Source organism: Corvus moneduloides, chromosome 3 (assembly GCF_009650955.1).
Source record: "Corvus moneduloides isolate bCorMon1 chromosome 3, bCorMon1.pri, whole genome shotgun sequence".
In the NCBI taxonomy this organism is placed as follows: domain Eukaryota; kingdom Metazoa; phylum Chordata; class Aves; order Passeriformes; family Corvidae; genus Corvus; species Corvus moneduloides.
In genome coordinates, this window is record NC_045478.1 from 103,742,035 (window position 1) to 103,768,115 (window position 26,081).

The 26,081-nt window shown below is 54.3% G+C and overlaps 1 protein-coding gene across 5 annotated transcripts; it reads right to left on the minus strand.

The window, feature by feature from the left end:
- Positions 1-2,548: 2,548 nt before the first annotated feature.
- On the minus strand, positions 2,549-26,081 carry RRBP1 (ribosome binding protein 1). Of its 5 annotated transcripts, none has more exons than XM_032103108.1 (23): positions 25,975-26,081; positions 19,810-20,511; positions 16,609-16,757; positions 16,279-16,401; positions 15,338-15,490; positions 14,728-14,846; positions 13,792-13,945; positions 11,992-12,130; positions 11,469-11,656; positions 11,268-11,305; positions 10,016-10,106; positions 9,297-9,389; positions 8,855-8,947; positions 8,672-8,752; positions 8,493-8,582; positions 7,979-8,071; positions 6,957-7,028; positions 6,677-6,772; positions 6,134-6,217; positions 4,517-4,600; positions 3,948-4,046; positions 3,351-3,494; positions 2,549-3,092 (listed from the first exon to the last, which is right to left on the minus strand). In XM_032103108.1, exons 2-23 carry the CDS (start codon positions 20,489-20,491, stop codon positions 3,054-3,056), a joined length of 2,904 nt encoding a protein of 967 aa, XP_031958999.1. In that variant the 5' UTR covers positions 20,492-20,511; positions 25,975-26,081; the 3' UTR covers positions 2,549-3,053. The 5 variants fall into 5 exon arrangements, with proteins under 5 accessions (XP_031958999.1, XP_031958998.1, XP_031959000.1 ...); XM_032103107.1 differs by having other exon boundaries at positions 16,609-16,787; XM_032103109.1 differs by lacking the exon at positions 4,517-4,600 and having other exon boundaries at positions 16,609-16,787.

Consider the following 26,081-nt stretch of genomic DNA (forward strand, 5'->3'; position numbering starts at 1 on the left):
GGCAGCTTCAGTCAATTGGAGAGTCTGGCTGCTTTTAGGACTCTGCACAGGTCCCAAAGTGTATTGATCTTTGTGCTCCAGAGCTAACAGTCTTAATCCTCAGAGCTACAGTGCTGTGGGCTTGTCCACACTGTGGGGTTTGCTGGCCAAACTTCGCCTCTCAGGGTTGTTTGTCCTGCTTTTTGAGGGGTTGAAACTCTTGTGTCTTTTCTTCTCCTAAATCACCCAGACCTTCTGAAAAGGCAAGAAAAGCAGGGAGAGACAACATGATGAATGCTTCCTTATAACTTGGCTGGTTGCTGGGAGAAATCACTTCCTAACAGGATTACATGAAGAGCAAGGTGAAGAGATTCAGGTGAAGGAGGCAGCTCAGTTGCACAAGTTCAGCAGGACTTGCCCAGGTAGTGCAAACATTTTGAAGTCTACATGCAGGCAATGGTTACCCAAAAGCCATTTTTGTCCATTGGGCCTGGGAGAAGATGAGAACAGGAAATGAAGACTGATAATTCAGGCCTCAGTGTAAACAGCAGGCAGTGTAAATGTAATTTACAACCAAGGTTTAATTGAGTGTCTTAAACTGTGCCTTGATAAGCCCAGGCACCCAGGCTGTAAAGTAACTCCAGGCATGGCTGAATCAGCAGAAGGAGGATCCAGTGTTCTTATTCCAAGTCACTGCAGCTGAGCAACTTCATGATCTTTACCAATAAAGGTACCTGCCTGCAGGGCAGGGGCTGCTGTGAGTCATGAGCTGCCAAGCACCAAGCCTGGGTGGCTCTCCTGGAGGAAAGGAGGTGACTCTGGCTGGGCACATGGCAAAATCCCACCACCTGGGGGGAGAGCAGGGGCTGGCCAGGCCTCAGTTCCATATGGTCTTGGGCAAGGTTTGGCTTTCTCCTGGCCCCTCAGGATAGCCTTCCCCTTCCATCAAGGTGCCAAGGGAGTTAAAAAATGGCAACAGTACCACTACAGGTGTAAAAAAATCAGCTAAATGTCTTTCTCCAAAGAGCATTCGGTTTTTTTCAGCTTTGTGTCACAAGAACAGTCCCTCTCTTTCTTCCTAAAACAGCCAGCTCAGCATTGTGTGCCCCGGGGCTGGGCACACTGAACCTGCTCTGGGGCAGCCTTTGGAGCCCCACTGGATCTAACCTGCTCTGTGGTGCACTCCCTGCACTGGCTGTTTTGGGGTCTGTTACTGTTTCTGTGGACAGGCCTGGGTATCTCTGCACAGGAGCCCCACAATAAAGGAAAAAGTTGTTGCAAAAGCAAAAAACTGCAAAACCAAAGGAACTGCGTCACTTCCTGGCACCTGTGGCTGCGGGGCCCTTCTCCATGGCTCCTGGGGGGTGAGAGCCACCCTGCCATGCTCGACAGCTCCCTCCAGCCTGTGGGCTGGGTGGGGGTTTTGTGCAATCCTGATAAAATGCGGGCATTCCCTCACTCTTGGGGAGCTTCAATCCAACAGAGTGCCAATGCTGACAGGCTGAGGTCACCAGTGGCCCTTGATTCATGCATTCCTCTGTATGTGCCACGAAGTCCAGGAAGATAAACCACAGGCTAATCCTGGCTGTGGGGCAAAGGTCTGCTTCCCGAGTTTGTCCCTCTAGGATGGGGAGACCAGGCCCATCTGCCACCTGTGCTGGGAGGGGGAATGGGGGAACAGACACAAGGGTGGGGGTAGGGGGTGGCTTTCAGCTCCCCATTTTCTTGGCCCTTTCTCTTACCTGGTCCCAGATGAATCACACACCGTCCTCCCGCACCCTTCATCATGGCCCCAAAAGCCACAGTGCTGAGGCAGGGACAGGATGTCCCAGTCCTGTGGGGTCTCTGGTGTGTAGTACAGCGGTTGGTCACACATTGGCCTTCCCCAGGAACAAAATGGAAGCAGGTCTGCCCCTCATCCTCCTTCCTGGCCTTGGCTCTTTGCACGCACTGGAGTGACTGAGGGGCCTTTTCCTCCCCTCTCTCAAATCCTGCTGATGTCAGCACTGGGCTCAGCAGCTTTATTGTGGGGAGACAGCCACCAAGCTGTCACATGGCCTCTGCCATTTCCTAAGAAACCAGCTCAAAAATAAAAAAGGAAAACAAAAGGAAAGAACAACAAAAGAATGAACAATTGGGAAAAAAAAATAAAAAGGAAAGCCACAAGAAGAAAACAGAGGACTGGAGAGCCTGACGGTAACTGAGGGCCACCACCACACAGCACCCACAGGGACAGATTACAGGGGAGCACTAGGTTTTAAAGCAAGCAGGAGGAGTGGTCCCTGTCCCCACCATGCCCCTACTGCAATGGCAAAAGTGTCAATCCCTCTGCCAACCCCCACACAGGGAGCCCAGCCCTGGATCATCAGTGGGAAGGAATTGTTTCTCTCCTTTGCCTATAGTGGATCAAAACCAGGGGATGGCTTCTGTGACGTAACAAGCAAGGGGGGAATAAAGAAGATGTTCTTGGCCAGAGTCCTTCTTCAGTGACCCCAAAACCCTACCTGGCTTGCAAATTTAAAAAACCCAATACAAACAAAACCCCAAGAAAAACAAAGCAAGGACAAGCTCTTTTCACTACATCATTTTAATTGCATCGACACCCAGAAATACACGTGCCAAGAGCCACCCATCCAAGAGGGCATCCTTCCATGGTGGGTCTTACTTTCACACTCCTTTCACTCAAAAAAAAAAGGAAAGAAAAAAACAGAAAAAGGAAAAAAAATATAATTGCACTGGTTGATGTACAAATGCAGTCTTCCCTTTTCACACGTTGGTGGGTTCTGCTGGAACAGGAGGGTGAAGCCCCAGCGTGTGCCCAGCGTGGCCACAGCAGCTCCCCAGGAAACGAAGACTTGTACAAAACAGTATGAAGATTTTCTTACAAACTGCAGTGTTTACTGGCTGGTTTTTGGGGGGGGGTTTGTATGTTTTCTTGTAAGTTTCAAAACTAGGTTTTGGGTCGCTAATGGCTTGGTATCTTTTATCTACAGTAAATTCAGCATAAATTTTTATTTTTAGGAATGTGTAAGGCATTTTGGTAAGTTTACTGTAAGGTCCAGGGCGAAGACTCGTCAAACTGAAGTCCCTTCCTTTGAACTGTCCTCTTTCCCCTGGAGAAGGAAAAAAGAAGTGGGTTACTCAACTGGCTCAACCTTTTTCTCATGGCAGCTCAAGCCCCAAAGCATTTCACAGATGGGGCAGGGAGAACTTTGACCACCATCTCATGTGATCCCAGGGTTTCCCAAAACCACCCAAATGGTTTCTGGCAGCAAAGGCCACCTTGCCTCCAGTTTTAAACCCCTGCCTGGTGCACACTGCCCCATGGCCTCCACCAGCATCAAGGGGAGGGCCATGGCCACCACCAGTACCGTTTCCTGAAGCTGTTCTTTCAACTTCTTCACCATTTCTCTCTCTTTGGCCAGTTGGTCCTGGGTAACCTTCAGTAGCTCCTGTAGTTTGGTTGCTGCCTGGCCCAGGTCCTTTGTTAATTTTTTTTCTTTTTCAAGTCTTTCCTACATGGCAGTCAAAAGAAGGCATCTGCCTGAGCCTCCCTTTGCCTGCTGACCTTCCCCCCTTCAAAGCACCTCAGGCCACCTCAGGCCTGCATCAAGCTGTCTCAGTGACCACAGGCCAGGGGAACACCTACTTCCCTCCTGGACAGGGAGAACAGGCATCCCCCAAAGCTACAGCTCTCTCTGGCCCCCTGGAGATGCCATGGGCTGAGACTGGATGCTTTCCCAGTGTGTGAAAAGCCCAGCCTGTGTGTGTTTGCTCAGGGCATCACACTTCTCTTGGCCTGCAGGGATGCAGTAGCTGTGACCCTGCTGTCCTTCAGCCACGGTGGAGCTCTCAGCCCTCTCCTGCAGGGTACCCATGGGCCTCACTCCTCCATCCTCAGAAATGATAAATCATGCCCTTAGTCCTGCTCGGACATGACTTTTGCTGTCATGGCACAGCCAAATCACCTTGAGATGTTGGGCCTCCTCCCTGTCTGAAGCTGCTGCATGTTCAGCCAGTCTCAGCTTTTCCAGCTCTGCTTGCAAGCTGCGTGCTAAGCTCTGGGCCTGCAAAAGGACACACTCAGTAAGCACAGAAGCCAACGGCATCTCCCACACATCCTGCTCCAGCCATCCCTGAATGCCCTCTGGGTGTGTCCTGCTGAAGAGCTGGGTTGTACAGGCACATAAGGCATTGCTTATGCTGATACAGCTTCCACCAGGGAGATGGCATTTCTCACCAGGAGCAGCAGGAAACCCAGCTAAAGCCCTTAACCCTCAAAGGAAAAACCTGGCACAAGACATGGGGGCACTGGGAGAGCTGAATTTGAGGGGCCAGTGATGCCACATGGCTTTAGCACAGCAGCTCTAAGAAGTCCTTCAGATGTGGGAGGGAATGTCTCACAGCCATGTCTGAGGTGTGGACAGTGATGGGGAAAAAGCCTTCAGATTAATTCTTCAAATTAATTCTTGGGCTTTATTAGCAGCCAAGAACCCAGGAAGGCTTTGCAAACCCTGGTATCCTCGCCCACACCCACCTCCTCCAGCTCCCGTGCCAGCTTTTGCCGCAGCATTTGCTCCTTCTCCGCCAGCATTTCGTTCTGCTCCAGCTGGGTTTTCAGCTGTGTTGAGAAGAGGGGAAAACACCCAGAAATAAAATTTTAAAAAGACTCACGAAATGAGCTAGCAGGGACATCACCAAGAGAGCTGGGCTGGACAGAAGAAATAAAAACGGAAGCATTCACCATGGCACCAATGGGCAATAGGTACCAGCATCCCCCCTCTGCTGGGAGGTTGCTGATGAGGGGGCCTGGGGCTTGGCTTAGCACTACTAAATCTTGCTTGCTCCTCAGGCAGCACCAGCTGGCATGTGGGATGAGAGGCACCCCATAGAGAAAGATGTGCCTGGCAGGCTCCCATGACTGGGAGAAGGCTCCACAGTTAACAGGATTAAAAGAGAAAGAGCACTGCCACTGGCAGAGATGTCAGCCTGGAAGGGAACAGCTGCTGCTAATGCCCTCAGCCCAGCTCCAGCAAGATTTATGGAGCCTCTAATCCTAATCCCCACTGGCTGGGAAGGGATCCCAGCACAGCTCTGTCAGGGTATTGTCCCCTTCCTCTGAGGAGACCCAAGCTCTGAGCCCCACAGGGCACTGTCACATGGCAGTGCTGGCCCAAGGGCTTGGAGCATGTCCTGCCTGCATCCCCCAAACCTTGCCAGCCTGGTGCCAGGACAGAGGGCTCCCAGGGGGAACAGCCTGGTGAAAGCTGGCTGCTATATTCCCTATGGGAACAGGATCCATGGTTGATTGGGAGAGGCAGGGCTGGGCTGGCTGCCCCCAACACAGGGTGGGACACAACACAGCTGTGACAGCCCTGAGCAGAGTTGTGTGCAGTTCTCCATGTGGTGAGAGATGGTGACACAGGCCAGGGACATGGTTAAGGGTCAGAGCCTCCACAGGAGTGGTCTCACCACCCCAACCTCGAGGGGTGCAGGCTCACTTGGCTCAGCTTGTAACCCCACTATTCTCCCTCCTGTACGTGGCTCTTCACCTCACTCAGCTGCTGCCTGGCCTGAGGGAGGAGCAGCAAGCAGCAATATCTCTGTGCCACAGCCTTCACACGACCCACAGGGGCCTACAGGTAAAGCCTGCCAGCTTTTTGGCTTGCACATGAGCTGGAATGTTTGGAAAACCACCTCGGTTTCTGCCAGAGCAGGACAGTGGTACCTAACCTGGGCAGCTGGAGGCATGACAGCTCCCAGGGGTGCAGAGCATCCACCTCATCTGCTCTGGGATGGATGGACGGATGGATGAACACACAAACCCCTGCCCCAGAGTGGTGGTGTGGTGACAAGTGTCCAGTGGTGGGGCAGCTGGGTTTTTCTGCTACACAGCAGCTTGAGCAAGCCTTGCTGCTCTCCCTTGCTTCTCACCCCCATCACCTCCCAATCAGGAGGAAAGACAGGCAAGTAAAAAATCTCCTTCTGGGTCTCAAGCACTGCCTCTGAATATGTGGTCCCCACCAGGCTTCCCCATGCAATGGCTGTGCCTTCCTGCCCTCCCTCAGCCCCACAGGAAGGGTGCTGGCCCCACAGCTGGTTTGCAAACCAGCCCCAAGGACCCAGCAGGGCATCTCCCAGGGTCCCTCCTTACCAGGGCCAGCTCCTTGCTCTGCTTCTGCGTTTCAGTCTTTGCTGCCTCCAGCTCCTCCTGGGACTCTGACAAGAGCTGCCTCAACTGCCGAGGAGGAACAGAAAGGAGAAAAAAAATAGTCCTTTTATGCACTTGGTTTTGGAACTCTTTGGCCTAAGGAGGCTTTTTTATGATGCAACATCTCAAAGAGGTCGTGGTGGCATCACGTGCTGATCTGCCTGCTGATGCCTGCTCAGAGAGACAGCCATGGGACAGGCCTGTCTCACCTGAGCCACAGAGACCACACGGGCCACCTGGGAGCAGCAAACAGCACCTCCATACAGATCTCCCTGATCCATCACCTTGCCCATGGCTCTCCTGGCTTTAGGAGTCTGCAACCCAGACTGGAGCAACCATCTCCATCTGTTCTCTCCTTCTTTGCAAAGCTGCAGATCCCTCGGGCACTTCCCAGAATCCCAGGGCACTCCTCAAATCCTCAAAACGTGCATGGGTGGTGAGTCAGGGTTAGAAGAAGGTGAAGAAGGCAGCAGCCACCACACTTACGGCTCCAACTTCTTTTGTGTAGTTCTGGCGCTCGGAGCTGGCTGTCTCCAAGTGATTTTCCAGTTGCGTTTCCAGAAGAGAGGTGTATTCCTTTAACTGGATTAAAAGAGAGGAAAGCAGGAGGGGGTTGATTGCTTGAGGTCCAACACATCCCAAACATCCTATGGTTAAAGCCTGCCCTCCCCAAGGCAAGTCAGGAGATGGGGCCTGACTCAAGGCAAGCACAGCGTGCGCCTCTCTGGTACCCATGCAGAGACCTCCCCTCCCCAAAAAACCTCACCTGATCTGTGCTCTGCAGATCCGCTTTCAACTTCTCCACCATGCCTTCCAGGGATTTCAGCTGCAGGTGTGACTGAAGCAGAAAGGATCAGAGGAGGACACTGAGCACCTCTGGCTCAATCAAAAACTGGCTGCTGCTTCACTCCCACCTCTCCCACTTCATCCTGCACCCATCAGGTAGAAGTCTGACATCCAAGGGGAGCTCCACAGAGTAGCTCTCCTTCCCAGGGAGGACAAGTCTAACACACACATGCAATAAATCATGGAGCAAGGCAACAGCTCTTGCCTGCAGTGCTTCAGGTGGCTGCAGTCAGGTTTCAACACCCAAGAAACCAGCAGCAGACTCAGCACAAGCTTCCTGCTGAAAGCAGTTTTTGGTTTGGAAGCAGCAACTTTCCGATGAGGTGGCATGGACTTCACTATTAAGAGAGGCCAAGCTGCCAGAAAAAGCACTTAAACCCGGGCTGGTTTTTTAAAGACTCCACAGATGCTGAAGTTTTTGGAAAGGAGGAATTCACCTCCTCTCCACCGAGAGGCAGGATTGCTCTGGGAGCTGCCTGAGGCACCAGGCGTTCTTCTCATCACGTTCTTCCCATCACGCACACCATCAGCAGCCACGTCACCCTGTGCAATCCTACACCAGCCCTCAGCAGTGCTGGCGCTGCAGGAGCCAGCAGCGGGCTGAGAAATCAAACATCTCTTGTACAACCGCTTCCCCCACCTCCCTGCAGCCCCAGTTAACGCCAATACCCCACGTGATGGACAAGGAGCAGCCAGACCATGGAAAATAGCTTAATCTCAGTTCTGCATTCAAGAGGGAACATTCTACGTGAGGTGGGCTTTTTGTCAGCTGGCTTGGTGACAGGAGGGGTAGATTTGGGGAGAAAAGAAAGTCCCTGTGTCTCGGTGTTCACAGCTGGCAGGAACGCTTAGGATCACCAACCAATTCATAGCCAACAGATCCCCTTCTTCTGGAAGTCCAGCTCCAGGAGCACCAAGCCCAGGTGTGTCACCAACACGCACCTTTTGGAGCTCCTCTTCAGAGGCTGTGAGCTTTGCCTTCCACACTTGCTCCTCCTCCTCCACGCTCTTCTGCAGGTTTCGCAGCATCCCTTCCTGCAGGCAAAGCCTCAACTGAGCCCAAACCTCCTCCAGCCCCCACCGGGCACCGAGCAGTGCAAGGGCCAGAAGCCTTGGCATAGCCAAAGCCTCTCCAAGGATTTGAGGCAAACAACAGGTGACAGAATGAGATGCCTCAGGTGGGGCTGGGGGCTCCTAATCCTTGTTCTGGCTCAACCACCCCTTGTTGTGTCTTATCCCATCACCACCAGCAAGGTTTCCAACACAATTAGGCTGAAGAAGAGCTCTAGAAACTCACATTTATCCTGTTCCTCTGTCTCACTGACAAATACTCTGCCCCCCCAACACACCAAGGGATGCCCACCCTGAGCTCACAGGCAGCCTGGGTTGCCAGGAGACCTCTCCAGGGAGGAATTTCCAGTGGGAAACCAACACAGTGCAAAGAGCAGGAACTTACTGTCTCTGCGAGGATCGTTCTGTACTGCTCACATTCTGCTTGTAAAGTGCTTTGCGCTTCCTCTGCCTCTTTTAATTTAAGAGCTGAATCCTAAAAGGAGAGGCAAGGGGAGAGAGATGAGAAGGAACATGTGACCCTCCAGCACTCCCTCATCCCTCCACTTTCCAGCCTTCACTTACTGATGGCTCCGTTGTGATCATCTGCTGCTTTAGCACACCCACGGTCTTCTCCTTAAACTCCAGCAGCCACGTGTCATAATCCTGAGTTTGGAAGAAAGAGAACAAGGAAGAAGGAGGATGCTTAGACATCTCTCCTTCCCATGTAGAGGAGGTTCTGGGGGGGGCTGAGGAAGCCTGTCCCACCTGCTGTGAGGACATGGTGACTCCGGGGAGGGCGGAGAGCAGCGTCTGCTTGGTTCGTGTCTGGAGCGCGTCCAGCTGTTGGGCCAGCTCTTCCTGAAAGAGGGACAAACTGCAGTGGATGGAGGTCCTGGGCACCTGCTGGCCAGGGTGACAACACTGGTCCTGCTTTTCTGTGCCTACAGGGCTGGGGAAACCAGCCAACACAGAAAACTGCTGATGCTGCGAACCACAAAAATGTCACTTCCAGTTCAACTACCTTCCAGGCGCCCCAACCGTGACCAGTACCAGGGGTGCACTGCCCTCAAGAGAAATTCTGGAGAAGCTTGCAGCAGCGTTGGGCCAGCACTGCTCCTAAGGAGGCAGGCAACCCGGGGCAAGCCTCGCTGGTGGCTTGAGGAAGCTGAATGTTTCCCTTCCAACACCAGGGAAAAGCCAGGCTCACCTTTGCTTTTGTAGCAGCAAGCAGTTTTTCCTCGCACGCCTTCTCCACTGTGGTCAGCGCTTCCATTGCCTTCCAGTTCTTTTCCCGAAGGTCCTGTGGAGACCACACAGAGAAGGCAATAAGCCACACACCATGTCAAGGGCCACAAAGCTGCTTGCTGGCACTCCAGGGGATTTCAAAGCCTCTGCCTAGGGAATTGGGTTTGGTCAGGAGTTTTCCATCCCATGCCCGCATGCATTCCTTTCTCCCCCATCTTTCCAGTGGCTCCACACACCCCATTGCTCTGGCAGTGCCCTGGAGGGAGCAGGCCACAGCTGGACGGGGCAGGAGCTCCACAAGCATGCTCAGGATGCCTGCAGGGGACACAGGCCAAGTGCAGGGATGCAGGGTGGCCTCCACAAAACTGACACCACCTTGCAGTAGAGGGATAAGGAGCAGAGGAGCAGGAAGGTGTGAGGGAGCCTGCTCAGGGATTGCCTTGGCCCTACCAGGGTAGGATCCCTCCGGGTTACCAGGTCCTAAATCTCCCAAGAGAACACGAGACAGACATGCCAGCTCAGGCAGCCCACCAGCTCCAGCTGTACAGCCTGCCAGTGGTATTCCTGCTCTCTGGCAGATGAGGCAATGCCTCCAGAGATCTGTGGGGCTGAAGAGCCTCTGGCTACACCCCGGAGCCATCAGCAGGTGACCAAGATGGGTGAGGTCTGTCACTCACGTACGTTGTTTTTCACCTTCTGTTGCTCCACTGCCTCCCGCAGCTGCGTGGCTTCCCTTTCCAAGGCTGAGAGCTGGTTTGTCTTCTCCTGGAGTCTGGAAGGGCAGGATGCAGGAGTGAGCCTGAGCAGTCACCTCCCTCACGGGCAGCAAGCTCCCGAGATGGAGACCACAGCCCTTCCTATTCTGGTCTGCTCTGGGATCTACACACAGCAGGAGGAAGAGGGAGCAGGACTAAAAACCATGCCATGGCAATACTGGAGTGGGATCTGGTTTTCTACCCCCTTACCAGCAATAACAATCAATCAAGTAACTGGCTGGCTGTACACACACAAAAAGATGAAGCAGCAACCTGATGCAAAGGCCAGGAATTCCAGCTTGCACAACTGGGACTGCTCCTGTCCATGGCTCATCAGGCTGAGAGAGCCCACAGCTCTGCATTTCAAAAGTATCATCCCACTATATTGACTAATCCTAAATGAGGGCTGCCAACTTGATACCAGAGAGCTGCAGCTTCCCTCCACACCCTCAGATCCCCCACATGCCCTGAAAGGACCCCCAGTTTGAGCAAACCAAGGTTCAGGCTGTTGAGCAGAACTACACAAGTCTCTTGGGGTCCCAGGACAACTCAACAGCTGCCTTCCTTTACAGGGATACTGGATGCTTGCTGGCAGTGGGGGCATCTGAGAAATCTTAACCCCATGCAGAGCCTGGGCCTTATTGGAGGTGCCCAGCACATGCTCAAGGAGCAACAGACAGGACTCAAGACATGGGAAACTCCAGTTAAATGCCAGGAAACCTTTCTGTGCTGGGGTGCGGGGGAAGAGGTTATCAAACACTGGAATAGGGACCCAGAGTGCTGGTGAATCTCTATCCTTGGAGATACCTGGAAACATTTTAAAAAACCTTCCACTGGTTGGCCCAGCCTTGAGCAGGGACTTGGACCAGAGACATCCCACACCCAGCACCAACACCAGTAGAACCTCCTGTTCTGTGGGACTGGTCAGATTCCACGTGCCTGCCAGCAATTCAGTCCTACTTCAGAATGGACTGGCTGTTACATAGGGCCAGCAGCAGAGCAAATTAACATTTTAAACAGCACTGCTGGCCAGGATTGACCTTGACTTCCCAGCTGGGCAGCCCCAAGCCTGCCTGGAAGGCAGGAAGCCCTCAGCCACAGGCTCAGTGCTCGAGAAAGCCTGGGACACATGGACAGCAAGCTGGAGGTGCCACAGCAGGATGTGCACCTGGACCCACCTTGACTGCAGCTGCTTCATTTCTGCTTCATTGGCTGCCTGGAAGAGAGAAAGCACTTTGATTACCTGCCCCAGGCATGTGATGCATGTCAGTCCTTTCAGTGGCATCCCAGAGAGGATCCCAGAGCAAAGACGATGCAGGGATTGTGCAAGCAGTGTCGCCCACTCCCCTCCTCCCACCCCAATTAAATGAGCACACAACCTGCAGGTCTCTGTCTTTTTCTGCCTCCCGCATCTGTCCTGCTTCCAGCAGAGCTTCGATGGACTTGATCCTCTCCAGAAGCTTTGTATTCTCCGAGCTGGCATCCTGCAGCTTCCCTTTCACACTGTCCAACTCCAGCAGCTTACTTTTAACCTCTGCCTCAGAGCTCAGCAGCTTGGCCTGCAGTTCTGTTGGAGGCAAGGGTGACAAACAGGGTAGGGAACGTGCAAACAAACCTGGAGACTCCTTACCCTGCTCTGATCCAAGCAGGATCGTAGCCAAAGAAGTTTTGGCCATGGGTGCTTTGAGGAGGCACAGAAAGGGCAGGCAGGGATGCAGGACAGCACAGGAGAGAGGCATTGGGAGTAACATCCTGGGATAGAACCAGGGATCAGCCCATGTCTTGCTCACACCAACACCACTCATCCCTGGATCTACTTATTCTGCCCCAGCTGGCTCCTCCAAGCTCTCAAAGTCTCCAGTCTGCCCCAGAGCCCTCCCCATGCTGATCCCAGCTCCTCACCAGCAATGCTCTGCTGCTGCCCTTTGGTCTTTTCTGCATCTGCCAACAGGCTCTTGTAGCTGCTCTGGGTTTTGCGGAGCTCGTCGCTGACCTCGTCCAGCCTCTTCTGCAGCATCACCTCTGCCTCCCGTTGGTAAGCCTGCACAGCAGGAAAAGAAGGTTTCCTGGAGCGTGACAGACACCCCAGCCGATTTGAAATAAAGCTTCATGTGTCACATAATCCTGTTTTTAAGCTGTGTTTTGGGGGAATAAAGTCACCCTTCCTCCCCAGCTCCCGCTGTGCAGGGAAGCACCCTCATGGTTTATCCCATGCCAGCCCTCATGTTGGGAAGTAGACAATACCCAAATGTCTCGGTTCTGAGCCAACTTCATGGCCAACCTCTCTTTTGGAGAGCTCTGAAAAACCTCTCAGAGCCCTGGTTCAAATCGCCCCAGCCCAGCAGGGAGAGGGGCTGGCGCAGGGCTTTGCAGAACAGAGACACCCAACCACGTTTCCACACGTGGAGGAATTTTCTGTGCAATTTGGGCCAGGGAATACTTCTTTTTTTCCCATCATACAAAGCAGCAAGGAAGAGGCCTGGCCAGGGCAGGCATTTTGAGAGGGAAGGCAAAGGAGGAGGAGGAGGAGGAGTTGCGGCTTTACAGGTACAAGTGGCACCCCTGCAGAGGGAGAAAAATTGTTTTGCAATGGCAGGGACAGGACAAGGTAAACCAGGAGGCCTGGCTCTGTCCAAGGGATGCTTCCAGCACCACCTGGAAAGCAGAGCTGCTCTGTTTTTTGTGGATTTGACTCAGTATCCTCAGCTCAGAGCTCCAGGTGTTACTGTGGAACACATTCTCCCTAGCACCTTCAGCACATGACTTTAGAGTCTTCCAGCTAGTGTGATTTATTTAATTAGCATTAAGGTGTGCAGCAAGCTGACAGGCCTGGAGTTCTCCCAAAAGCATGTCTAGGAACTTCTGCTTTGAGCCAGGAAGGCAGTTCCTGCCTTCACACCATCTGTGTGCTCACATCACCCTCCTTGCTCCTCACCTGCAAAAGCAGCAGGAGCCAAATGCAGCCCATCCAAAACAGATTCACATCCTCAGGCACACAAAAAATAAAGAGCAAGGATATGGAAGGCCCCTTGCTCTAGGAACTCCTCTACAAAACCATTTTGGCATGTGCAGATAAAGGTCTCCTCCACCACAGCCCCTTCTTGAAGAGGTCAGAGCAATTCAGAGACCACAGCACATTCCTGAGGACATCCCTCACTCTGTCTGCTACACTGGGATTAATGCTCCCAGCCCATAGCTTAGCAACATCCCAGCAGGATCCCAGCAGGAGCACTGTCAACATCCCAAGAAGATGCTCTTCCCTGTGTGAGTCCAGCCTGCCTGCCAGGAGCACACCTCTGTGTGCTCAGAGGCTCTGCTTGGGAGGCGTCCTTTCAACACCCCTGAAAACCCCAAACCCAGCCACTCCCTGCTGGCAACCAAAAAAAGCCACGAGCTCCGTCTCCTACACCAGAGAGAGAGAGCAACAGGCTAAAAACCATCTGAGAGAGAGAGCACCTGCAGCAGAATGGCTTCAACCAGGGCATCCTGCTCCCTGGGCTCTGCTGGCAGTGCTGCACAAGGGGCACACTGATGTGACAAGCTAATGGGGGGAGAGCAATCAGGAAGCCTGCCAGGCAGCTTCCTTCCCACCCAGGGACATTCATCTCCCTCCTAGCCCTTCCCATGGCCAAGTGCATGGATCCCCTGCCATCCAGCCACCCATCCCTGCGAGGGGAGCGCGTTTGCCGGCGCCTGCCTGACCTGCAGCTGCTCGATTCGCTTCTCCGAGGCCGCCGCTTTGATCTCCCAGCTCTTCCTCTGCTGCTCCTCTTGCTGCAGCACCTCCGACTTCTCAGACAGCTCTTTCATCAGCTTGCTGCACTCCTGCCTCAACTTGGCCAGCTCAGCATTTTGCCTGCAGCAACAGAAGCAGGGTTACTTCAGCCCACAGGCCAGCCAAGCCTCTCTGGTGTCACCATGGGGGAACACATCCTCCCTCCTGTGGGCCTGACACAGGACCTGACATGGTGAGCTTTGTTTGCCTGTTTCTAGGACATTCCTGGTCCTTTAGGGAGGGGGTGGAAAGAGCCAACAAAACACTTTAGAAAAGTCCTGTTTCAGTCACAGGAGACATTCCTTTCTTATGAAGTAGAGGACACATGGATCTGTGTTCCCAGACACAAGAGGAAGCACTACAGCTGGAGCCTACTCTGTAATTATTTGCCTGCTGTTAATCACCTGTCATTTCAGACTGTCTATAAAAAGGAGTGTGAAATTCTTCTACCTAGCTCCTATTTGTTCTGCACACATTGGGCTGAGCTCTGCTCTCTGCAGCATCACTCCCATCAAAGAGCCAGCTGCATTTCTTCTCAAGTTTGAGAGTATGAGCTCCCCTGCGGGGGAAAAACACCACAGTGCCTTCTGATCCCCTCTCCCTGCTCCACTGCCTGTTGGTTCTGGCATCAGCGCAGGTGACCCCAAAGGAGAGAGGGATTCCCTGCCCTTTCACTTGGGAAGAACATCCTTGTTTCTCCTGGTGCACCCCCAAGAGCCATTTGGCAAGCTCTTCCTCCCTCATTCCCTCCTCTTCCTCCAGCTAGTTGGGGTGTCTGTAGAAGTACCTTTGAGAAAGGGGGTGGCGAAGCCAGGGAGTGCCAGAGGGCAGCCCTAGGCTCTGCCCCCCCACCCCAGCCTTACTTGCTTTCCATCTGGCTGGTAGCCTGGTTGAGGGCATCCCTCAGGATGGAGTTCTCCTGCTGCAGGCGAGCCAGCTGCGTGTTGGGGCCGTTCTCCAGCTGTTCCTGCAGGGTCCGGATCTAGAGGAGCCCAAGAGGGGTTAATGCCACCCCCAGCCCTTTTGCTCCCCCTGTCGAAGCCCAGGAGATGAGCAGGAGGGACTGGCAGTGCAGGGGAGCGTCTGCTGATGCTGACAGCCCCCAGGGGTGTGACATCCCATGAGGATGCTCCCACGTGCCTCTTCTCCAAAGAGGTTGGGAGGGGGCCTAAAGGGGTTGGGGTAGGTATTTGGGGAATTTTGGGGGTATTAAGTGGGTCTTAGAGTGGTGTGGGGGGACTTGAAGGGGTTTGGAAAGGGATTTGGGGGAGTTTAAGGGGGGTTTAGGGGAGCCTGAAAGGGATTTGGGGGGGAACTTGGGCACCACGGCCCAGGAGCACTGCAGGTTCTCGCCCCTCCCTGAGGCTCTCGCCCCCTCCCTCAGCTCAGCCTTCTCCAGAAGGTCACACATGTGGCACCAGCAGCCACCTGGCAGCAGCAGGAGGCAGGTGCAGAGCATGGCCTGGGGCTCACCTTGCCCTGGAGCTGCTGGGTCTCGCTGACGTGGTCCTGGTAGCTGGCCTGCATCCGTGCCTGCACCGCCACGATCTCCCGCTCGCGGGCCAGCAGCTGCTCCTTCAGCTTGCCTTCCACGGCCACCGCCTTGGCCCGCTCGGCCACCAGCTCCTTCCAGGAAAGGAGGACCCCAGTTAGTCCTCAGAGCACAGGTTTCCCCGTTTTAAGAGGATGCGGCCTCCTGGCTCAGCAGACTACAAAGTTTAGCCCTTTCATTGCTGCCCCCACACCCAGGTACACTTAGCACTTACATTTCCTCCTGCATTTTGTTTTGGGCTCTGTGGCCACTGGATGCCACTGTTGTTCCATGTTGGGCCAGCTAAGAGAAAGGAGTAAGACAGCCTGGAATTTTATTTTCCTCCCCCAGGATATATAATATCACACAGCATTTGGGGCAAAGCAGAAAAATTAGGCAGATGGACTTGACAGCCACAAGTTCAGCGTGGCAGGGATCTGTTCTGCCTTCAACACCCAGAAAGGGAGGAGGCAGGGAGTGAGTCAGGGAAGGGCACTGTAAATAGGATCCGGCTCCTTACAAAGGCACCTTCTCACCTCAGGGGATCTGAAACAAGGGAGGATTTGCCTTTCTCCCTGAAGGAGAAGAAAGCTGCAATCTCTTACAGAAAGGGTTTTCCCCTGCTCTTCCCATGGCTGCCAGCGGGCATTACCCTGCGGTTCTTTGGGCTGGCACCTCCCCAAACTGGAGCAGGCCCAAGAGAGGGGGGCAGGTGAGGATCTCCTCCCCTTTTTGGGAAGAAAACAGCCAACAGGTGAAGTGCCCAAAGAGTTCCTGGGCTTCACCTGCAAGGGGGCTGAGATGCGGGGAGCAGGAGGCACATGGAGTGCCACCATGAGCAGAGCCCACACTGGGGATGCCAGGAGGGCCACGCAGGGCTTACCTTGCTCAGCTCCCGCAGTTTGTTCTTGGCAGCAGCTGCATCCTCCTGCTCGGCAGAGAGCTGCTTCTCCTTCTCCTCCAGCTGGCGTTTCAGGACAGCAACGGGGTCACCCTTCTGCGTGGCCTGCCAGCATGGGGTGGCACATCAGTGGGGACCACCACCTTCAGACCCATCCCCTCCACCCCACACGCACAACATCCTGCCCTCTGCTCCAGGGGAAAATTCAGCCCCACTCTCCAAGACACCCTCAGGGCCAGCCTGCCTGAAAATGGGGTGCCTTCCCTCCCCTTGCACCTCCTGAGGCTCAGCAGAGCCCTGGCAGAGCCCTACCGTGTGCCAGGTGTCCTGGATGATTCCTGCTTTCTCCGTCAGGATCTCAATGAGCTGCTGGGCCTCCCCCTCACTGAACACCATGCTGCTGACCGTGGACACAAGCGTCTTGTAGGGCAGGTACAGGGCCCCATCCGAATCCGTAGGTGCTAGGGAGGAAAGGGGAGGGGTTGGGACTTCTGGGGACAACAGCAGAAATATGGTATCATCTCAGCTGGCTTCAACCCCACAACTGCCATCTCAAACCATCATCCACCCAGATTTCCAGTCACATTTGGTACCTCTCTGAGAGAGAGCACTAGGAGAAGTGCTGGAGATGACACCACACACATGCTCCTTGAGTCAGCTGTCACCTCTGCCTGGCTCAACAACTGGTCCCAGCCATCAGCCTCTACCAAACTGAGAGATTCTCAGCAGGAGCTGGGAGTGCTTTGCCAATGCCAGAAGGCTCAGACATGTTGGGCATCAGGAGCTGGACTGCACCAAAACACAACCTTGCTGAAGGATGTCACTCCACGCAGTGGTGCCGGTGACAGCGAGGTCGTCTCCCACCTTTCACCAGCCAGGTTTATTCCAGCCCTTTGCTAAGGGAGCAACATTACTCCAACCCTTCCCCTACCCCTCTGCTAACCTGGGAAAGCCAGGGAGCATCAGGGACCATGATGCTGTTGTAGGACCTCACTGCACATGGTCACGATACCCAGAGGCAGTGGTTTAGGGGTTCCCGCACTGTATCTATGGCCCAGTGGGCTCATTTTCCTAGAAAATCACAGAAGGAAAAGCAGTTTGGAGTCCAGTAGCTCCAGAGCCCCTGAAGTCATTAACACCAGGGTCTCTTGAATACAAAGCTTTGGATGCCTCAAGCAGCGAAGTTCAAAGAAGGAGGAGGAAGTGCTGCAGGTGTTGGAGCAGAGATTCTCCTCTGGAGAATGGAGCCCATGCTGGAACAGGTTCCTCCTGAAGGACTGAAGCCCATGGAAGGCCCCACACTGGAGCAGGGGAAAGGTGTGAGGAGGAAACAGCTGCAGAGTGCGGCTGTAATAAACTGACCACAGTCCCTATCCTCCTGCATCACTCAGGAAGGGGAGGTAGAGGAGCCAGGAGGGAAGGAGTGAAGTTGAGCCTGGGAATAAGGGCAGGGGGGAAGGTGTTTTTTTAATTTTGTCTCTGTTTCTCATCTGCTTTAATTGGGAATAAATTAGTTTTTCCCCAAGTCGAGTCTGTTTGGCCAGGGACAGTAATTGCTGAGTGATCTCTGGTAGATCCATTTGGGATGGCAGCGCCGAGCCCTGGCAGCAGCCGAGTCTGTGTCCCCAGCCGCAGCCACTTCCCAGCAGCACAGCCGGGCCAGCTCCACCCCCTTGTGCAACCAGGGCCCGAGGCTTGGCTCACACTTTCCTCATGTTGGCAACTGCAGGGCTGCAGGACAGCACACGGCATCCCCTGCCTCAGTCCTGCTGCGTGCAGGGACATACCAAGCGGAATTCCGCCCCTCTCCAGGTGGAGTGGCGGGAGGGAGCTCTGGAAAGGGCAGGCACTGTGCAAACCCCACCTTGCAGCTGGCACATGGAGCCAGGGCAGCCTGCCAGGCTGTGGCACAGGGACACCAGTGCTGACACCGAGCCCAGGCTGTGGCACAGGGACACCAGTGCTGACACCAAGCCCACGTGCAGAGTCAGGAACCTCGCACCTCGCTGACGGAGCAATGGAACAAGGAGCAGCCATGTGGCAAAGCTGCCATGGGAAAGCACAGCTGGATGAGTGGTCTGAAGAGCCACTTCGTACACCCCAGGGGACCTGGGAGACATGGATGAAACAAACCACACAAGAGAAAAATACCCCAGGCCGCTCTCGTCAGTTTTGCCATCTGTTTCAGTGCTGAGGATGTGTCCTTGGACACTTTGAGCACCCATTTTTATCTGCCACAGGATAATTTGTTCCTTTGCATTTCAGGAGAGACCACGGCTGCCCACAACACGTTGCAAATCCCGCCGAGAGCTTTCCTTTGCAAAATCCCACAGGAGCAGCTAGGACACCACTCTTTGCTTTCAGGACATGCAGCATTGGCACTTCATACCCAAGGGGAATCTCAGTTTGGAGCAGCAAAAACCTCGCAACTTAACAAATGCTAAAAGTTCATCTCCCAGCCACATTCCCTCAGCCATTACAGCTTGGATTTAGGACTGTGTTTTTCACATGGGTGCACACAACAAGCCAGTCACCTCCAGTTTCCCCAACACCACCCCTGCAACACCCTCCAGGAGCAGCTTCTCCAACTGTTTGAAACACCATCACGTGTGGATATGGCCTTTAATAAAATCCTTTCCTCAGAAGAGAGGATTCAAGGAGTTTAACCCATCTTTGAAACCCAGCAGCTGCAAATGTCCTGCTGAGTAGCAGGCCCTCTTCCAAAATGTGGGTGTGGGAACTGCCAGGCTGCACAGCAGGTTTGGATGTGCTGCAGAAGAAGGGATGCCTTTTAGTTTGATGGGTTGGGGTTTTTTTTGTTAAAGAAGTGCACATCACATGACATCTTTGAGAACACCTGAGAGATTTCTCCCATGCGTCCACATGGGAACCCTTCTACAGGTCTGAAAGCACTCACATTTTTAGTGCCTGTCATTATCATTTAACCAAAAATAAATCCCAAACTGTTCCCACCGGTACAATGAGAGGCACAAATCCAGCTACAGAGCTGATTTTCCCCTCCGTACACCTTTTTATATTCTGCAGAATTCAGGACCACCTGATCTCTTCCATCTCTGAGTCAATCAAGTGAGGCATGACTGATGATGGGCAAGTTTTCCCTTCCCTGTGACAGATCCAAAGTCACTTCCCTCTAATTACTCTACGACCAATCCCCTGCAGTATAAAACTCCATCAATCCTCTCTCCTTGAAGAATCCTTCTTCACCTCCGCTAAAGGATGAGGAAATGCCAGCAGTGACCCAGCTCCATGTAAAAGTGTGGGAGAGCTCCTCTGTATTTTTAGAAGTCAGGGTTCTATGGGGAGAACACCTCATCCTGGCTTTCCACCCAGATGTGCAGCACCTTAGCAGCTGTCCCTCTCCCAGGACAGGGACATGCACCTCTCGTTCATTCCTCTGTCCAGATCCCACAACACAAATCCCAGAGGAACCTGTAACTCTCCAACACCTGTGTGCTGGACCAAGGGGATATAGGCAGAGGAATCTGGCCTTACCTGGCTCACTCTTCTTCTTGGATGCAGCCTTTTTCTTGGCAGGTCCATCATGCTTCTGATCCTCCTGGGCTGGAAGAGCCTCGGTTTTCTTGACGGTGACAGAGCTGATGACCGGAGCGCTTTGCTGAGTGCCAACTGGGGGCACTGCCACAACAGGCACCTCCTTAGGGGCCACCTCCCGGACCGGAGAACTTTTGGGGACGCTGACAGGGGCTGGAGCCAACACCGGGCTAGGAGCAGGCTCTACCTTTGCCACCTTCTTCTCCTTCTTCCTCTTCTCCTTAGGTGACGGAACAGGTTTCTCCTTTTCCTGGGGGACAACTGCCACTGCTGCAGCTGGAGTCTCAACTGTGACAGGCTCAGGCGCTACAGCAGGCTCAGGAACCACTTCCTTGGGAGGGTCCGTCACTTCCTGAGTAAGCTGCTGCTCTGGGATCTTTCCATTCGGTTTCTCTTCCTTTTTCTTTGCTTTTCCCTTCTTCTCAACTGGTTTCTCTTTCTTCTTTTTCTCTAACTTCTGCTGCTGGGTCTTCTCAAGCTCCTTGCGTTGCTTGGCCAAGGCTTCCTCGTACGACGTCTCCTTCATGGAGAAGGTGGACACCAGGAAGATCCCAATGGCTGAGATCACCATGAAGCCTCCGAAGACCATAACACCCAGCGTCTGAGGGTCGTACACATCCATCCTGCCTTACTCTTCCGTGCCTGCAAGACACCAGGACAACAGATAAGGGCAGCAGGGGAGGAAAGAAATGCAATGGCCATTCTGAGCAGGAGTTTCACACGGACATCTGTGCACTGGGAAGAGGAACACTCCAGATTCACACGACTCAGGTCGACCTGCCTGCACACCCCTAAGTTTGTGCTCCTCTGCCACGCTGCCCATGCACAGGGGTCCAGTTGCACCCCAGGGACTAAATTTCATCTCCAGAAGAACCAAAGAGAGGGAATTAAAAAACAGGGATGAGTCAGAGACAGCCACAAGCCACGTTCTTATGTCCAACGGGGTGGTTTTGCATGACCCTAAGCCACATGTGCAGCAGTAAAGGAGCCCACTTTCAGACTGCTGGGTGCAAGCTGGCCAAAATCTGGGCTTTCCCTGGAGCACCTGGCTTTTTCATCAGACCCAGATGCACATCCAGGTGTCAGCTTTGGAGTAAAATATCCCCCTGGAAAAAGAAAAGCTTTGCAGCAGCCCTTCCCTCCTCCCTTTACCACCTGCACACTGTGGCACTGCTGCTGAAGAGCAGCGGACACCATACTGCCAGTCTGAGGTCTGGCAAGCAGGGTTTAGCCACACCTGGGGAAAGATGCTGCCACCCCCACTCCTCTTAATGGATACTTGAAGGCTGTCCTGCTTTTAAAGCCTACTTCTGTCCCATTCATGTGCTTCATCCACCAGGGCATTGCTTCCATGTGGCTCTGAGGTGACTCATGGCCTCAGATGCTGGTGTCAAGCAGCTAATCTGGGAAGGGACATCCTCCAGGAGCTGCCATGGCTGTGGTTCTCATCATTGTGAATCAAAACACAAAGAGCAAAATGCAGGAAGTCCTCAGCCACCAGGAGTTCTCATCCCCACGCTTAACTGTTGACATTATCGAAATTTCCTCTTTAAGGGGTTGTGGGTTGAGGAGGGAGGGAGGGGCTGGAAGGGGAGGAGGCAAAAATAAGAACAAACCTAAGGAGATCAGCATCTTTTCAAACCTCAGTGCTTGCAGGGAGACGCCTCGGAGGCCCTTCCTTTCTAAGAGCTGGAGCAGCAAACTTGAATCTGCAGCTCAAGCTGGGGACAGTGCAGTGAAAACTCATCTCCAGCACCCAAGCAGGGGGAGCAGAGCTGGGAGGAGCTGCAAATCTCCCACTGGAGACACCAACCTGCCTGGGGAAGGATGTTCTAACCAGCAGCCCAGCTCTCCCTGCCCACCTCTCCAAGCATCCCAGGTAAAGCAGCAGAGAGAGAAGCTGGCAGGCAGGAGGGCTGTCCATGCCAGCTGGAACCAGCCTCCCCTGTCAGGGCCAATTTTCTACCCCAGGGCACCTCTGGAGATCCCAGCTGATACCACAGGCATCACTATTACATCTACCCTGGCCATTTTGTGTTTAAATGGCCTCAGCCCACTCTATCTCAGCACATCTGGTGCCAAGTCATTGCCTTCCGACTTGGGAGCAGCGCTCTGGGATGGCCCCAACCAGGACAGACAGATAATTCCTAACCCACAGGGTGAAAACGACTGGATTTCCTCTCCCTGGCAGTAAATAAAAAGTAGGGCTGGAGAACACATACCCACAATCCTGTGCCGGGTTTAGCACTACACCAAAGCACCCAGGAGCTGTTTTAGGGGCAGAACAAGGTGACCTACATTTCTCACCCAGCAACCCCAACATATTTGTAAAAACAAACCCTTCTTGACCTCACAGCACCACAGTTTCAAATCTAGAGAAAAATCTGGTGCTCCAGCTTGGGGCAAGGGCATCCCCAAGTGCTGACCAGCACACTCCAACCCCACCAGCTGGTACTGCCACCCTCAAAAGCAGCTTGATGGAGCTCACAGGGGATGGGAATGGGGGAAGAAATCCCAGCCTCCACTATGGAGGACGGATGAGAGGACAGAGGCAGGGGTGTGAGGTGGGCGAGCTGGCAGTGCTGGATGTGGCATCACGGCACCAGATCCCTGTGCCTGCCCCACACCTCACCCCACAAGACTGTCCCCCAGAAGCCCTTACAGAGCCCCATACCCTCTCTCCCTCGCAGAGAGCCTCACCCAGCCCCACGGGCTGCAGTAAAAGTTGCCTGTACCTTGCCTCCTGCCCGGCTTTACAGCCAGGGTGAGATAAGGACGTAAATGAGCACTAAAGTCCTTCCTAGCGAAACAAAAGCACCCCAACAACCCCCTCCAGACCAAAAGCAATACAGAAACAAAGCAGCCAGAGCACTGAGGAGCTGTGGACCTGCAAAAGAGCCACGGCAGCAGCCAGAGCTCCTGCAAGCAGCTGAGATGCTCACAGAGGACATCCAAGCTCCCACTGCTCAACCAGGGGAGAGCTGGTCCCAAGGACAGACGTGCTGGGAGAAAATCCACAGGAAGGAGCGAGAGGTGCCAGCCAGGACTCTCGTGGCAAACCTTGGTCCTGCCTCAAAGCTCGCTCGTGCCCCGCAGCCCCGGTGCTGACTGCGAGGAGCGAGTTCTACCTGTAGGGCTCCTCCTGCGGTCGGGACTTGGCACAAGCAGCCCAACAACCTGTTCAGGGAAGAGCCCATCTGTCCAACTGTGCACAGCCAGCCACACACACTTAAATCAAGGCAGGCTGGCCTTGGCATTTGGGGGATAAGGAAAAGTCTTCCTACAGGAACTTCCTGGTGCAGAGATGCCAGAAGCATTTATGCTGCGGTGCTAGCGCCCAGGAGAGAAGCTCTGCTTTGACATTTCCTCACCTTGCCACCTTTGCCCTTCCAAGGGCTGGAAGTTTGCTCCTGGACTTGCACAGCAAGACGCCATCCCCCTCGCAAGCACATGTGCCCTTTGGCAGGAAAGCCCTCTACGCTTCCCACCTGCACAAAGCCTTAGCCAGGACATGGCAAAACAGAGCACCAAGGGGAGTCTCACATGTTCAGCCTGACAGCCACACTCTGAAGAGGCTCAAAGACTTCAGGATCCTCCCTTCCATAGCTTCTGGTCCTCCACGGGACTTCACTCCTACAATGGCATTTTTCCATCTGTTTGGGACAGGGTTGTGTGCCCAAGAGATGGGTGGACACCAGCAGTTATCAGAATCCATGCTCAAAAAATCAAGTTCACATCCAACACTGAGCACATTTACTTCCATGAAATTTCTGGAGCATCCTCCTCTCCCAGCCAAAACAGCAGAAATCATCAAATATCTCCATACACAGACTCCTTCCCCAAAACAGCTTGTCCAGGTAAAGCTTTTCCCCATCACCAGAACAGGAATAAGATGGACAACTGGTCCACTTGGCCTTCTCATGTAAAGGAGCTGGCTGAAATGCTGTGCTCTGACTCTTCCACTCATGTGGCTTTTCCTTGTTATCCATCACACTTCCCAAATCCCAGATAACAGCCCAAGAGACCTGACCTCCCTCACCTCCCTGCACATGCAGCCACCTCTGTTTGACCTGAGCAAAAGTCCAACTTGCCCTAAGGAAACAGAACCAGAAAAGCACCCAGCCTTGCTGGTTTTTCAGCACTAAACAATTTCCAGGATGAACTAACCCCAGACACGTGACATGACAGCACCAGGGCCATGCTCAGTGTCTTGTGGTCACATTTGTCACTGACAGCTGTGTCAAAAGCCAGGCTGGAACTCTGCCACCTGTTCAGCCTGTCCTCCCCTCTGTGACCATACATGAAATCCAAGGGAATTCAGCATCTTTAAGACCCAGCCCTCCACCAACCCTGGTTTAAATCACCCAGGCCATGCAACAGGTGGGCAGGAGCAAAGGAAAAGACAGACTGTGCAGTAACCACAGAAATCTTGTTTCTTGTCACAGCCAAAGGAAAATATGTGTTATCTCCTCCTGGTGTTGATAGGTGCTGCAGATAGGAAAAGATGCTCTTTGCAAGCAGGACACTGCCCCCCCCTGCAGTCCAAGGCTTCCACTTTGCCATGGTGTCAAGGTGGCATCTCACGTTAGAGCAATGCAGGAGAGGTGATGGGGGACAGAGAAAGAGAGAACTGGGCTCTGCATAACCCACAGCAATGCCTGCCTGTGAAGCACCTGCAGCATCCTTTCCTCTACATATCCAAGCAGGTTAAAAAAAAAGGAGGGAAAGGGCAAGGACGAGGGAACTGGGAGGCCTGATCCTGTGAACAGCAGGGCAGACCAGCAGCAGGAGAAGGCAACAGCACTGCCAGCAGATAAAAAAAACAATCACCAGATACTTCTCCTGGAGATTTTCTCTCTGCCCTGTTGCAATAGAGAGAGACAAAAATTAAAAACAAACGAGAAAAGCCTGCACGCCACGTGCAGATCCTGCCCACGTTGGCAGCAGCCTCTGTTTAAATACATTTTCTGTGTAAGTGACTGTGCACTTCCAGCCTCCCGGCAGCATGTGCTACTCCACGCAGCAACTCCAGATCAGCCCGTCATCAACAGTTATAGCTCAACTTAATTGAACGTGTCTTAGTGCTCCATTAGCTCTGGCAGCAGCAGCCAGCTGGCTTGTGCTTGCCAGCAGTGCTGCCAGCTCCCTTCCAGAGCCCAGGAGTGAAAAAACAGGCAGAAAATACACGTATATATAGGAGAAGAGTGTAAGAGCACCACAACACAGCTGCAGCTTGACTAATCTGCGCGGCGGCTATTACAAATTTTCTCTCCCCTCCCTGGCCCGAAGAGGCATTTCACTGCCGGTCCTCATCAGCTCCTCCCTGGGGCTCACATCCAGCAGCCGCGACTCCTTCCAACCATTTCCCGCTGATGCGGGGCTTCGACGAAGGTGAGAGCTGGCATTCCAGGCGCGGACACTTCTCCATCCCGGTCAGCCACGTGTGCAGCACACGCTCTTCCGCTGGACCGCTTCCCTGGCAGGGCGAGGAGCGGGGCAGACCCGCGGGAAGGCTGCTCATGTCCAGGCTGGGAAGACCCCACGGTGGGTGAGGGGTCTCCGCTTATGGGGTCGATGCCTCTCCCTAAAAGCTCGGGGACCCCACGCTGCGGGGGGTCTCCGGGTGCCAGCACAGTTTTGTCGGGGGCTTAGTTAAGGAAAAAAAAAAATGGACAAGGGAGAGCGGCCCGAGCGCCGGGACCTTCTGTAAGCGCGGTTAATCAGATTAATAATTGTCATCCGGCTGGCGCTGGGGCAGGACGGCGGCGCTCGGGGGGCCGGGGGCAGCGCGGGGCCCGGACCTCGCCCTGCCCGCACACGCCGCCATTCCGTGCTCGGGGCCATTCATCCGCCCGGCCCCCGGCGCACGGACCGGACCCCGGGCCGGGATCCCCCCGCTGCCCGGGCCGCTCCCCGCAGGACACGGCTCCGCGCCGGGGCCGCGGCTGGGGGGTCCCACCCGCTCCGAGTGCGCCGAGTGCGGGGCCGGGGGCAGCGCCGGGCGGGGGGTCCCGCTGGCAGCGCGGGGCGGGCGCGGGGGGATCGCGGAAGCGGTGGCCGGGGAAGGGGCCGGGGGAAGGAAGGGCTGCCGCCGCCCCTACCCACCCGTGCCGGGTCGCGGTCCCTCCTCGCCGCCGCGGCCGTGTGGAGTCGTGGCACTTTCCGCCGCTGTCTCGCCGGGCTCGGCCGCCGCGTCCCGCCCCGCCCCGTGG